The 14,800-nt window shown below is 45.6% G+C and overlaps 1 protein-coding gene across 2 annotated transcripts in view; it reads right to left on the reverse strand.

Annotated features, from left to right (window-relative positions):
* The window catches only part of LOC137316523 (dedicator of cytokinesis protein 2-like), a 1,021,473-nt gene that overhangs the window by 711,650 nt on the left and 295,023 nt on the right, over window positions 1–14,800 (reverse strand). For both annotated transcript variants that reach the window (XM_067980505.1, XM_067980471.1), the window contains exon 20: window positions 10,729–10,818. In XM_067980505.1, coding sequence (XP_067836606.1) covers window positions 10,729–10,818 — 90 coding nt within the window. The remainder of the gene's footprint in view (window positions 1–10,728; window positions 10,819–14,800) is intronic.

Raw genomic sequence — 14,800 nt, forward strand, 5'->3', positions numbered from 1 at the left:
TCATTACCTAGCTCAATGTCTGTGAAGCACCTTGGGATATCTCTTACCTTACGACACCATATAAGTTCAAGGTTTTTTTTCTATTGGCCTTTTCTCAGTCCATGTTTTGTTACTTTCACTCCGTGTATTCAGCGACCGTGTTTTTAAAGGAGTTCTTTCCAAGAAATTCACATCGTCCCAATTCAGACTCAACTTTTTGCATATTTACCTGATTCTTATTGCCAATGAGTTCTGATGGAACTGAGATGAAGGACCGAGAGGAAAAGAGGTGTCAATTCAAATCAATAGTGATACAACTTGGGTATTAAAAGCCTGGAGATTGTAGGAGGAACAGAAAGAGTTTCACAGTTTTGAGATAGATAGAGAGATAGATAATGGATAGATAGATAATAGAAAGACAGACAGACTTGCATTTATATAGCATCTTTCATGACCTCAGAATGGATGTTCCAAAGAGCTTCACAGCCAATGAAGTACTTTTGAAGTGTAGTCACTGCTGTAATGTAGAAAAGCAGCAGCCAATTTGCGCACAGCAAGATCCCACAAACAGCAATGTGATAATGACCAGATAATTTTTTTTAGTGATCTTAGTTGAGGGATAATTATTGGCCAGGATACTGGGAGAACTACTCCGCTCTTCTTCGAATCGTGCCATGCGATCTTTAATGTCCACCTAAAGAGGTCAGACAGGGCCTCAGTTTAACATCTCATCTGAAAGACACCACCTCCGACAGTGCAGCACTCCCTCAGTAGTGCCCTAGAGTGTCAGCCTAGATTTTGTGCTCAAGTCTCCGGAGTGGGACTTGAACCCACAAATTTCTGACTCAGAGGCTACCACTGGTTTACGGCTGATCTAACAGGGACTAAGAAAAAAACATGTTCTGTCACAGCACCTGACACGGGGGGGTGGGGAGCGGGGGCGCTGGGAAAGTCAAACCAAAGGACTGGTGGTAGATGAAAAAAATTGAGCTGGGAACTGACTATTTTGAAAAAGGAAAGGGAAACTTTGTATTAATGTCGTGCTTCAGCACATCTCAGAAATGTCTCACAACACTTTGCAGATAATGAACTGCTCTGAAGCGCAGTCACTGTCATTAAGCAGGTTAACACGGCAGTCATTTTGCATATAGCGAGACCTCATAAACTGAAGAGGTGAATGAGCAGTTAATCTGTTTGCATGGTTTTGGTTGAGGATTTTAGAGGGCACATACCAGTGCAGTGGTCATTTAACGGGACTGAGGCCCTAGATCACCACAACCTTCTGACTCAGAGGCGAGAGTGCTACCGACTGAGCCAGGGCTGACACCAGGGAAAAAGTGAGCTGGAGTAAGACATCGTTAGGTAAGCCTTGATTCCAACACAGAGAGGATGCAGGGAGGAGGAAGATCACGAGGAATGGAATACTTGGAGCTTGGAAGGAACGGGAGAATAATTCAGAGACGCAGTGACCATAAAGGTAAGATAGTGATGAAGCGAAGAGGAAGGCTAGAGGTGGAACAATTAGCAGCCATTCCCATTCATTGAGTTTCCAGGCTGCCAGAAATCTCAGTTTGGGAGAGCTATGCAATGCTCGTTTTCAGTCAAACTGAGCATATAAAGGGTTAAAATCTTTCGGCAAGCTGGAGCTCTGCGCAGAATTTATCCTGGATACATGTCAGATTATCATAAAAGCATTACCCCAGGATCATGGATGGAAAGCCATCCATCAGCCTATTTACATTGCAGACCAGTGGCTGAGTAACACGTTCATTAATCATACTACAGCTATTTATCTTTCCTTAACATGCTAATCGAAAGAACCTAGAGGGAGTCAAATCCAATTTAAACACAGTGAAAATTGTGCTGTTTGTGTTACTGCTTGTCAGACGCACTGAGCCCTGAAAAGAGGGGATTACCAGTGTTACTCTCAATATCTAGCCGGGTGACAATCTAAAGGAGCTACATTTATTTTGTCTGTGAGGGATGGGACTTTCAGGAACATGGAGCATTCTATCAAAATCTTTTATTTGTGATGTTTCACCTCTCCGGAAGATAGAACGTCACCGAATGAAGTATTTACTTTTTATTATTGATTTATTGCTCCTCTAGTTCATCCTGTTCTACTTTGCTTGCAGGCTGTTTGACGCTGCATGTATCCTCCTTGCTAGGGATAGTGAAATGGGTTAGGCCACCCGCCATTGCTTGTCTTTCTGAAGCTGGGATGGTCACACTGTCTTCCCACCTCCTCCACCTCCCGGCCACTAGGGGGTGTGATAGTCTTAGCCACTGAGCACCACACATGTTTTATCTCAACAACAATAACTTGCATTTATATAGCACCTTTAACATAGCAAAACATCCCAAAGCGCTTCACAGGAGTGATTATCAGACAAAATTTGACACCGAGCCACATAAGGAGATATTAGGTCAGGTGACCAAAAGCTTGGCCAAAGAGGTAGATTTTAAGGAGCGTGCCCCTTTCATCCCCACCACTCTTGAAGGCACTGTGACTTCCACCAGCTTGAAGGACAAGGCCAGCAGGTGCAAGGAAAAACCATCACCTCCACGTTCTCCTCCAAGGCGCACATTATCTCAACTTGGACATGTATCGGCCGTTCCTTCATCGTTTCTGGGTCAAAATCCTGAAACTCCTGACCTAACCACACAGTGGGAGCACCTTCACCATACGGACTGCAGTAGTTCGAGAAGGAGGCCCGCCACCAATTTCTCAAGGGCAACTAGGGATGGGCAATAAATGCCGGCCTTGCCAGTGAGCCCCACATCCCAAGAATGAATCTTTTAAAAAATAGTGAGCGTCAACCCAACCCTGCTCTCACCAGATGTCCACACATGCGCACTTTCCAGCAGAGGTCATTAGATAGCGATGAGCAGCAGGTACCCAGCTACTAGCATTGGGGCACTCAGACCAATTGGCGATCCTCAAGTCTTACAATGGCTGAGGTCAACTAACTGAACAAAGACCAGGGATCAATTCTGGGACCGAGCTGCCTGTATAGTTTTAATGTGGAGATGCCGGTGATGGACTGGGGTTGACAATTGTAAACAATTTTACAACACCAAGTTATAGTCCAGCAATTTTATTTTAAATTTAAAATAAAATTGCTGGACTATAACTTGGTGTTGTAAAATTGTTTACAATTGTATAGTTTTACACCAAGTAATGCCTTTACCCGCTAGCAAGGAGAATACAAGGCCACCCTTACAAACGTTTCTCTATCCAAGAGCAATTTTACCCGCTCACAATCACTCTGGCCCTTTGCCCGCCAGGAGGGTGGAAAAACCAAGATCACTCATGATCACGTGTCCTTAGTCAATTGGAGCAGTGGAACAACTGAGCCCACTTGGCATTACATGTTGTCTAAAATTTGTATTGATTTCTTTTTAATTCAATATGCTCTCTCTAGATTATGATTGAAACAGATCACTGCTTGGAATGTTACCAGTCATAGAATCATAGAAATTTACGGCACAGAAGGAGGCCATTCGGCCCATCGTGACTGTGCCGGCCAAAAAAGAGCCACCCGGCCTAATCCCACTTTCCAGCTCTTGGTCCATAGCCTTGTAGGTTACGGCACTTCAAGTGTATATCCAAGTACTTTTTAAATACGAAGAGGGTTTCTGCCTCTACCACCCTTTCAGGCAGTGAGTTCCAGACCCCCACCACCCTCTGGGTGAAAAGAAATTTCCACAGCTCCCCTCTAATCCTGCTACCAATTACTTTAAATCTATGCCCCCTGGTTATCCCTTTGCTAAGGTAATAGGTCCTTCCTATCCACTCTATCTAGACCCCTCATAATTTTATAAACCTTAATTAAATCTTCCTTCAGCCTCCGCTGTTCCAAAGAAAACAACCCCAGCCTCTCCAATCTTTCCTCATAGCTAAAATCCTCCAGTCCTGGCAAATCTCGTAAATCTGCTCTGTACCCTCTCTAGTGCAATCACATCCTTCCTGTAATGTGGTGACCAGAACGGTGCACAGTACTCAAGCTGTGGCCTAACTAGTGTTTTATACAGTTCTAGCATGATCTCCCTGCTCTTATGTTCTATGCCTCGGCTAATAAAGGAAAGTATTCCGTATGCCTTCTTAACCACCTTATCTACCTGTCCGCCACCTCAGGGATCTGTGGACATGCACTCCAGGGTCCATCTGTTCCTCCATACCTCCCATTTATTGTGTATTCCCTTGCCTTGATTGCCCTCCGCAAGTACATAACCTCACACCTCTCCGGATTAAATTCCATTTGACACTTTTCTGCCCACCTGACCAGTCCATTGATATCTTCCTGCAGTCTACAGCTTTCCTCCTCACTATCAACCACACGGCCAATTTTTGTCCCCTGTATTTTTGTCGATACAAGCGACAAAGGAAAATGGACAAGGCAGGAAAGGAAACACATTATTGGCCCTTTGCAGCACTGCTGTCCAAAATGCAAGGTGTGTTTGCAGGCATAACACGATAAGAGTTTTCATCAATCTACCCTGAACTCAGGATACAAAGGCAGGAAACTATCTCTGGATGGTGGAACTTCTGCATCAGCCTCTGTGCTGTAAAGTTCTCAACATAAGTACGAGGTGATAAACAACACACAGAAGACATCCGGGCCGATGCCAGCCCAGCCAGCCTGGAGTAAACAGGGCGGGAGGGTAGTTAAAATGGCGGTCGGGGGGTTCCTGACATGTTTCCAGCTGATGTCATTTTAACCAGGGACATTTCAGGCACAGGAGGGCCGCTTGCCCCAGGAAGGTGGGCGGGGGGAGGGGGTGCTACTTAACACTCTAAAGTCACCGCCCGATGATGTCATCAGCGCCGAACTCGCATGGCACCAAACTTGTCAGCGAAACCTGGCGGGAGGCAGTCAAGTGGATCCTCAGGCCCAGCCTTCCCTCTCCCTCCCACCATTGACAGCTCCTTCTAGACCCCTTCCCTGCAGTAACCCTTCAGCTGGCAACCGTTCCCCTGGGTCCCCGGAGGAGTCAGGATTCCCACTCCCGCTCCCGCCCTGGCGTCGCTCCCGCTGGCTTTGGGCGGGAAGTAGTTCTGCCGGATTCCAATGGGGAGTTCCTGGGAGTTAAAATGTCACGGGCCTCCCATTCAACTCACTGCAGATTTCCTCCCATCCTACACACCTCCTGCCCCAAGTTAAAATTAGGGCTTACATCTAAAATAGATAACCCTGAAAATCACTCGCAGTATTGGTGACAGTAAAGTATAAATCAAATATTGCTCCAATAAGTGACAGTGCTCAGAGATTCTTACAAGATGAGAAATCGCTCCAACTGGTGTTATATTTTTCACACAAAAAGTTCTACCTGGATGAATGCACAACATGCGTCTCCTGTCCAGAGAAGACGTTCCTGAATGATTTGACTGGAGCTGGCTACATTGGCGCTGAAACAATTGTCTTTTTATTCAAAACATGCTAGGCCATATTTTCCAATAAGAAGGCCCGAGGCAGGAAATGGTTTTGATAACAACAACAACAACTTGCATTTATGTAGTGCCTTTAATGTAGTAAAACATCCCAAGGCGTTTCACGGGAGTGTTTTTAAACAAAATTTGACACGGAACCACATAAGGAGATGTTAGTACAGGTGGTCAAAGAGGTAGGTTTTGTTAAAGGCAAGTCGTGTTTAACTAACTTGATAGAGGTTTTTGATGAGGTAACAGGGAGGGTTAATGAGGGCAATGCAGTTGATGTGGTGTATATGATAAAGTGCCGCATGGTAGGCTTGTCATCAAGATTATGGCCCATGGAATAAAGGGGGCAGTAGCAACATGGATACAGAATTGGCTACGTGACAGGAAACAGAGGGTAGTGGTGAATGGTTGTTTTTTGGACTGGCGGGAGGTGTACAGTGATGTTCCCCAGGGTTCGGTGCTGGGACCACTGCTTTTCTTGATATATATTATTGACTTGGACTTGGGTGCACAGGGCACAATTTCAAAATTTTCAGATGACACAAAACTTGGAAGGGCAGTGAACAGTGAGGAGGATAGTGATAGACTTCAAGAGAACATAGACAGGCTGGTGGCATGGGGCAGGTGAAATTTAACGCAGAAAAATGCAAAGTGATACATCTCGGTAGGAAGAACGAGGAGAGGCAATAAAAACCAAAAGGCACAAATCTAAAAGGGGTGCAGGAACAGAGGGATCAATGGGTGTATGTGCGCAAATTGTTGAAGGTGGCAGGCAGGTTGAGAAAGCGGTTAAAAAAGCATACAGGGTCCTGGGCTTTATAAATAGAGGCATAGAGTACAAAAGTAAGGAAGTCATGATGAACCTTTATAAAACACTGGTTCGGCCACAACTGCAGTATTGTAGTTCTAGGCACCGCACTTTAGGAAAGATGTGAAGGCCTTAGGGAGGATGCAGAAAAGATTTACTACAATGATTTCAGGGATGAGGGAATTTAGTTACGTGGATAAACTGGAGAAGTTGGGATTGTTCTCCTTGGAACAGAGACAGTTACGAGGAGATTTGATAGCGGTATTCAAAATCATGAAGGGTCGAGACAGAGTAGATAGAGAGAAACTATTCCCATTGGCAGAAGGGTCAAGAACCAGAGGACATAGATTTAAGGTGATTGGCAAAAGAACCAAAGGTGACATGAGGAAAAACGTTTTTACACAGCGAGTGGTTAGGATCTGGAATGCACTGCCAGAGGGGGTGGTGGAGGCAGATTCAATCATGGCTTCAAAATGGAACTGGATAAGTACTTGAAAGGAAAAAATTTGCAGGGCTATGGGGATAGGGCAGGGGAGTGGGACTAGCTGGACTGCCCTTACTCTTGCATGGACTTGATGGGCCGAATGGCCTCCTTCCGTGCTGTAACCTTTCTATGATTCTATGATTCAATGACTTAGATGAGGGGACCTAGTGTAATGTATCCAAGTTTGCTGGGAAAGTAAGCTGTGAAGAGGACACAAAGAGGCTACAAAGGGATATCGACAAGTTAAGTGAATGGGTGAGAAGGTGGCAGATGGAGCATAATGTGGGGAAATGTGAAATTATCCACTTTGGTAGGAAGAATGGAAAAGCAGAATATTTTTTAAAAGGTGAGAGACAAAGAAATGTTGGTAGTCAGCAGGATTTGGGTGTCCTTGTACATGAATCACAGAAAGATTTTTTTATTCGTTCATGGGATGTGGGCATCGTTGGCGAGGCCAGCATTTATTGCCCATCCCTAATTGTCCTTGAGAAGGTGGTGGTGAGCCGCCTTCTTGAACCGCTGCAGTCCATGTGGTGAAGGTTCTTACACAATGCTGTTAGGAAGGGAGTTCCAGGATTTTGACCCAGCGACGATGAAGGAACGGCGATATATTTCCAAGTCGGGATGGTGTGTGACTTGGAGGGGAACGTGCAGGTGGTGTTGTTCCCATGTACCTGCTGCTCTTGTCATTCTAGGTGGTAGAGGTCGCGGGTTTGGGAGGTGCTGTCGAAGAAGCCATGGCAAGTTGCTGCAGTGCATTCTGTGGATGGTACACACTGCAGCCACAGTGCGCCGGTGGTGAAGGGAGTGAATGTTTGGGGTGGTGGATAGGGTGCCAATCAAGCAGACTGCTTTGTCCTGGATGGTGTCGAGCTTCTTCAGTGTTGTTGGAGCTGCACTCATCCAAGCAAGTGGAGAGTATTCCATCACACTCCTGACTTGTGCCTTGTAGATGGTGGAAAGGCTTTGGGGAGTCAGGAGGTGAGTCACTCGCCGCAGAATACCCAGCCTCTGACCTGCTCTTGTAGCCACAGTATTTATATGGCTGGTCCAGTTAAGTTTCTGATCAATGGTGACCCCCAGGATGTTGATGGTGGGGGATTCGGCAATGGTAATGCCATCGAATGTCAAGGGGAGGTGGTTAGACTCTCTCTTGTTGGCGATTGTCTTTGCCTGGCACTTGTCTGGCACGAATGTTACTTGCCACTTATGAGCCCAAGCCTGGATGTTGTCCAGGTCTTGCTGCTTGCGGGCTCGGACTACTTCATTATTTGAGGGGTTGCAAATGGAACTGAACACTGTGCAATCATCTGCGAACATCCCCATTTCTGACCTTACGATGGAGGGAAGGTCATTGATGAAGCAGCTGAAGATGGTTGGGCCTAGGACACTGCCCTGAGGAACTCCTGCAGCAATGTCCTGGGGCTGAGATGATTGGCCTCCAACAACGACTACCATCTTCCTTTGTGCTAGGTATGACTCCAGCCACTGGAGAGTTTTCCCCCTGATTCCCATTGACTTCAATTTTACTAGGGCTCCTTGGTGCCACACTCGGTTAAATGCTGCCTTGATGTCAAGGGCAGTCACTCTCACCTCACCTCTGGAATTCAGCTCTTTTGTCCATGTTTGGACCAAGGCTGTAATGAGGTCTGGAGCTGAGTGGTTCTGGCGGAACCCAAACTGAGCATCGGTGAGCAGGTTATTGGTGAGTTAGTGCCACTTGATAGCACTGTCAACGATACCTTCCATCACTTTGCTGATGATTGAGAGTAGACTGATAGGGCAGTAATTGGCCGGATTGGATTTGTCCTGCTTTTTGTGGACAGGACATACCTGGGCAATTTTCCACATTGTCGGGTACAGCAAACAATTAGGAAGGCAAATGGTATGTTAGCCTTTATTGCAGGGGCTTGAAGTTTAAATGTAAGGAGGTCTTGCTGCAATTATATCCAGCTCTGATGAGACCGCACCTGGAGTACTGTGTACAGTTCTGGACTCCTTACCTACGGAAGGATATATTTGCCTTAGAGGCGGTGCAACAAAGGTTCACTAGATTGATTCCTGGGATGAGAGGGTTGTCCTATGAGGAGAGGTTGAGTAGAATGGGCCTATACTCACTGGAGTTTAGAAAAATGAGAGGTGATCTCATTGAAACATATAAAATTCTTAGAGGGCTTCAAAGGGTCGGTGCTGAGAGGTTGTTTCCCCTGGCTGGTGAATCGAGAACTAGGGATCATAGTCTTAAGACTGAGATGAGGAAAAATTTCTTCACTTAGAGAGTTGTGAATCTTTGGAATTCTCTACCCCAGAGGGCTGTGGATGCTCAGTCGTTGAGTACATTCAAGACTGAGATTGATAGATTTTTGGACAATAAGGGTATCAAGGGATATGGGATATGGGAATAGGGCAGGAAAGTGGAGTTGAGGTAGCAAATCAGCCATGATCTTATTGAATGGCGGAGCAGGCTCGAGGGGCCTTATGGCCTGCTCCTACTCCTAATTCCTATGTTTTTATGTTCTTACGACAATGCAGCACTCCCTCAGTACAGCACTGAATTATGAGCTCCAGTCTAGCCAGAGGAACCTCAATAGTTTCCCCCCATTCCTGAATATTCTTGTGTATCTTTGTAAGTCCTGGAGTGGAGCTTGGACGTATGACTTTCTGACTCAGAGGTGCAAAAACTACCAACTGAGCCGAACTGACACTTGAAGAGTACAAATCTGTAACTTCTCTAAATTGCCGATAGATCTCATCCTCAATTCCTATCCCACTTGCCTTTTCTCAACACTATTACTCTTCCCTCAGTAATCACTTGCTCGATAGTGCCAAGGCATTAGTTGTGATTTCTCTCCCTTTGTTGTGCCTCCTTGTCTGCATCATAGCTATCCAGCGCTGTATACATATCATATCCCTAGGAAATCCTTCCACCCCCAGCAGATTGTTGCCCACTTCCCTTCCTCTGACTCATTATTCCTCTCTAGCTATGGGATAGTCATCCAGGTTCCTTGCCTCCTGTGTAGTGTGTATTGCCTCCAACTATTTCTCAAGCTCAGTAACTTTGAGCTCATATGAGTCCACCTGGAGACACTTCTTGCATTTGGGGTTTGCCTGGACACACTTCGCTTCCAGAAACTCCCACATCTTGCAAGTTCCACCCAATACAGTCCTCGCCTGTCCGTCCATATTATTTGTTGACTGTCTCGTACTTGATCTTCGTCTGATGGACTAGTGGAACTCAAGTTGACTACTGAATTTCCATTCAAAACCAAACTCCCAGAGGAACATAAGAACAGGAGTCGGCCAATCAAACCCTCGAGCCTGCTCCGCCATTCAGTTAGATCATGGCTGATCTGTACCTCAACTCCACTTAACCGTCTTAACTCCATTTCTCTCGCTACACCTTACCTGACAAAAATCTATCAATCTTGAAAGCTCCAATTGACCCCCAGTATCCATGGCCTTTTGGGGGAGACAGTTCCAGATTTCTACGACCCTTTGCGTGAAGAGGGCAAGTCAACCAGGTAATGTGGGACTAGAGCGAAACAGGCCAGAGCAGATAAGGGTGTCAGGCTCCCTTTCCCAAAAGAAATTAGTGTTTCTCCAATTAAGATTAAAAAAAACTTCTCTTTTCTTGATGAGCACACATATTCTTGAAAAAAAGACTCTCTTTTAAAAGAAAAATAAAGGGAGTGATTTTAAACCCCAAGAGCGGGCGGGTTGGAGTTGAAAATAGTTGTTTTTTTTGGGTCGCAACCGCAAAATTTTCGGACTTTGTATTCCCAGTGGGAAGCCTGTACTTTTCTGCGCTGACGTTAAACCCGGAAATAAAGCCGGGTTGCGCTCGCGACCCATAAAATCATTTTCAACTCCCACCCGTCCCCAACCCAACCGTTCTTGGGGTTTAAAATCACCCCCAAAGAGTATGATTTCTAGTCACCTCTGAACACACCATAACACCGTCTTATTTTCTGACAGAAAAAAACAGACGGATAATAAACTGAGGGATTGAGGTCTTACCAGAGCATCAAACACGAGCTTATCATACGCGTTGTCATCTGAAAACTCCATCATGATACTAAAGAGAGCATCCAGCGTATCCTGGAGGAACTGCAGGAACAAAGAAGGAGAGACATGGGGTGAGGGAGAAGTTTCTCAGTGTACCTTGATTTACAGTCATTGAAGAGTCTCCACTTACTGCAGTTAAAAATGTGAGGGGATAATTCCAGATATGTTAAAAACCTACAGAAGTAGGCACAACCTAAATACAATAGTGTTACATTTTTCTGTGTTTAAACTGCAAGGCCCCTGAATTTCAGAGGATGCCTTGTGTGGGGGGGGGGGGGGGTCTGTGTTGAGTGGAATTTCTACCCACCTGATTTTTGGAATAAAGAAAGACTTGCATTTACATAATGCCTTTCATGACTTTAGGTGTCCGAAAGCACTTTACAGCCAATGAAGTACTTTTGAGGTGTAGACACTGTTGTAAATGTAGGGTACCCAGCAGCCAATTTGTGCAGCAATGAGATAAAGATCAGATCATCTGTTTTTGTGGTGTTGATTGAGGGATAAATATTGGCCAGGACATTGGGGAGATCTCACCCTGCTCTTCTTCAAAATGGTGCCTTGCAATCTTTTACGTTCATCTGAGAGGGCAGGCAGGGCCTCAGCTTAACATCTCATTTGAAAAATGGCATCTCTGACAGTGCAGCGCTCCCTCATTATTGCTCTGAAGTGTCAGCATGAATTTTGTGCTCAAGTCTCTGGAAGCGGGGCTTAAACCCACAACCCTCTGTCACAGAGGTGAGAGGGCTCCCCATTGAGCCACAGCTAACACCTTGGAATACAACTGCGATCCCACGGTTAAGGTCCAAATGATTTGCCCCATTTTCAGCCCAATTGAGCTGCCCACCAAGGCTAGTGGGGGGGGGGGGGAGATCGGGGGGTGTTGGGGGGTCCGATTTTGCTGAGGCACCTTCTCCTGGTTTTGGTAATCAATTGCTGCGTGTAGATTGACTGGATGGCCAGAACCAACCTTTAAACATAGGAACTGCTTGATGAGAAAAGGTCAAGGTCATCCAGTTCGCCGTCTAACGTCACATTGAGGTAGAAGATCAGCTATGATTTGTTGAATGGCGGAGCAGGCTCGAGGGGCCGGATGGCCTACTCCTGCTCCTATTTCTTATGTTCTTATGTCATGCGATACAATCATAATGAAGCTGCTGACTTTGAATTTTTAAGTGCCCCTTTCACTTGCCAAGTAACACTGAGTGCCAGGAATTCAATAAGTGTCCCTGGTGCCCTAAGGGTGTAAATGAGGAAAATATATCGTATGTTCCAATTCCCTCATTTACATGGGATTATAATACCCCACTCCTCCATGAAAGTGCTGGAAATTTTGACAGGCCTGGAAAGATCCCTGGTCGATCTTGGACTTGAGCCAAATTGCACCCATCCCTCCCACTGCCAACGTGTCCATAAACCAGGAATTTCAAGACCTATGGAAGGAGCTGGATTCCCATCAGTACAGATACAATCATTAACACAGGAGGTTGGCTGGGAGTGATTACTGAGCCCGACAGTATGAAGAAGCAGCATTAATATCATTAGAGATACAGTCAGTAAAACAGGGCTGGAAAGAGTTACGCAGCTGAACAGCGCGAGGAAGGTGAATTAACATCAGTCATTAACTGAAGGTGTTGGATGCAATGAGTCTGGCAGTGTGACAGGGCTGAATTAACATCAGCCATTAACAGAAGGTGTTGGGTAGGATGAGTTACGGAGCCTGACAAAGTGAGGGAACTGGATGGGTAGAGATATACAGTCATTAACGCAGGATGCTGGCTAGGAGGAGTTACTGAGTCTGACAGCGTGAGGGAGCTGGATTAACACGAGTCATTAACAGAATGTGTTGGATGCAATGAGTTACTGAACCTGGCAGCGCGATGGAGCTGAATTAATGCGTACACAGTTGAAATGACAAGATTCGCAAGGCACCTTGGTCTAACAATAGAATCGCACACATTAATTCAATGGTCTCACTCGAATTCTTATTTTATTTGACATTTTATTGAGTCGTGTCATCAATCACGCTGGGATAATCATTCTGCATATTTGATTGCCATTTGTTTTCTACGTGCAGGTTAGAGGCAGCTGTAACCTCCATCTCACCCATGCTGCATCGCACGTGGCAACACTCAACATTGGGTGTACAGAGTAGAAAGAAATGTTCCAATTCTCTGTACTCAAGTCTCGCAATGTAAACTCACCAAGAAGTTAGGAAACAATAAAGAGTGAATGTGGGTGAATTTAGCAGGGTGGAGTCTCACCACATGACTGATATTAAGAGGGAACGTGCAAACACTTTCCAAGGAAATTCCTCTGCGTGCTAGTTTAATGAAAGGTTGCGATTGTCGTCGCTGGGTCAAAATCCTGGAACTCCCTACCTAACAGCACTGTGGGAGAACCTTCACCACACGGACTGCAGCGGTTAAAGGAGGCGGCTCACCACCACCTTCTCAATGGCAATTAGGGATGGGCAATAAATGCTGGCCTTGCCAGTGACGCCCACATCCCATGAACGAATAATTAAAAAAATTACATAGAATTTACAGCACAGAAATAGGCCATTTGGCCTAGCTGGTCTGTGCCGGTGTTCATGCGCCACCCACACGAGTCTCCTCCCATCCCTCTACATCTAATCCTATCAGCATATAGAATCATAGAATGGTTACAGCACAGAAGGAGGCCATTCGGCCCGTCGAGCCCATGTCTACTCTCTGCAAGAGCAATTCAGCTGGTCCCATTCCCCTGCCCTATCCCCATAGTCCTGCAATTTTTTCCCGTCAAGTACTTATCCAGTTCCATTTTGAAGGCCACGATTGAATCTGCCTCCACCACCCCCTCAGGCAGTACATTCCAGATCATAACCACTCGCTGTGTAAAAAGGTTTTTCCTCATGTCGCCTTTGGTTCTTTTGCCAATCACCTTAAATCTGTATCCTCTGGTTCTTGACCCTTCCGCCAATGAGAATAATTTCTCTCTATCTACTCTGTCTAGACCCTTCATGATTTTGAACACCTCTATCAAATCTCCTCTGAACCTTCTCTGTTCTAAGCAGAACAATCCCAGCTTCTCCAGTCTATCCATGTAACTAAAGTCCCTCATCCTGGAATCATTCCAGTAAATCTCCTCTGCACCCTCTCTAAGGCCTTCACATCCTCCCTAAAGTGTGGTGCCCAGAACTGGCCACAATACTCCAGTTGTGGCCAAACCAGTGTTTTATAAAGGTTCATCATGAATTCCTTGCTTTTGTATTCTATGCCTCGATTTATAAAGCTCAGGATCCCGTATGCTTTTTTAACCACTTTCTCAACCTGCCCTGCCACCTTCAACGATTTGTGCACATATACTCCCAGATCTCTCTGTTCTTGTACCCCTTTTAGAATTGTACCCTTTAGTTTATATTGCCTCTCCTCATTTTTCCTACTGAAATGCATCACCACGCATTTTTCCGCGTTAAACTTCATCTGCCACGTTTCCACCCATACCACCAGTGTGTCTATATCCTCCTGAAGTCTATCACTATCCTCCTCACTGTTTACTACCCTTCCAAGTTTTGTGTCAACTGCAAATTTTGAAATTGTGCCCTGTACACCCAAGTCCAAGTCATTAATATATATCAAGAAAAGCAGTGCTCCCAGCACCGACCCCTGGGGAACACCACTGTACACCTCCCTCCAGTCCGAAAAACAACCGTTCACCACTACTCTCTGTTTCCTGTCATTTAGCCAATTCTGTATCCATGTTGTTATTGCCCCCTTTATTCCATGGGCCGCAATCTTGATAGCAAGCCTACCATGTGGCATTTTATCAAATGTTTTTTGAAAACCTATATACACCACATCAACGACATTGCCCTCATCTACCCTCTCTGTTGCCTCATCAAAAAACTCTATCAAGTTGGTTAAACATGATTTGCCTTTAACAAATCCATGCTGGCTTCCCCTAATCAATCCACACTCGTCCAAGTGACTGTTAATTCTGTCCCGGATTATCATTTCCAAAAGTTTCCCCACCACCGAGGTTAAAC

Source organism: Heptranchias perlo, chromosome 1 (genome assembly GCF_035084215.1).
Source record: "Heptranchias perlo isolate sHepPer1 chromosome 1, sHepPer1.hap1, whole genome shotgun sequence".
Lineage (NCBI taxonomy): Eukaryota > Metazoa > Chordata > Chondrichthyes > Hexanchiformes > Hexanchidae > Heptranchias > Heptranchias perlo.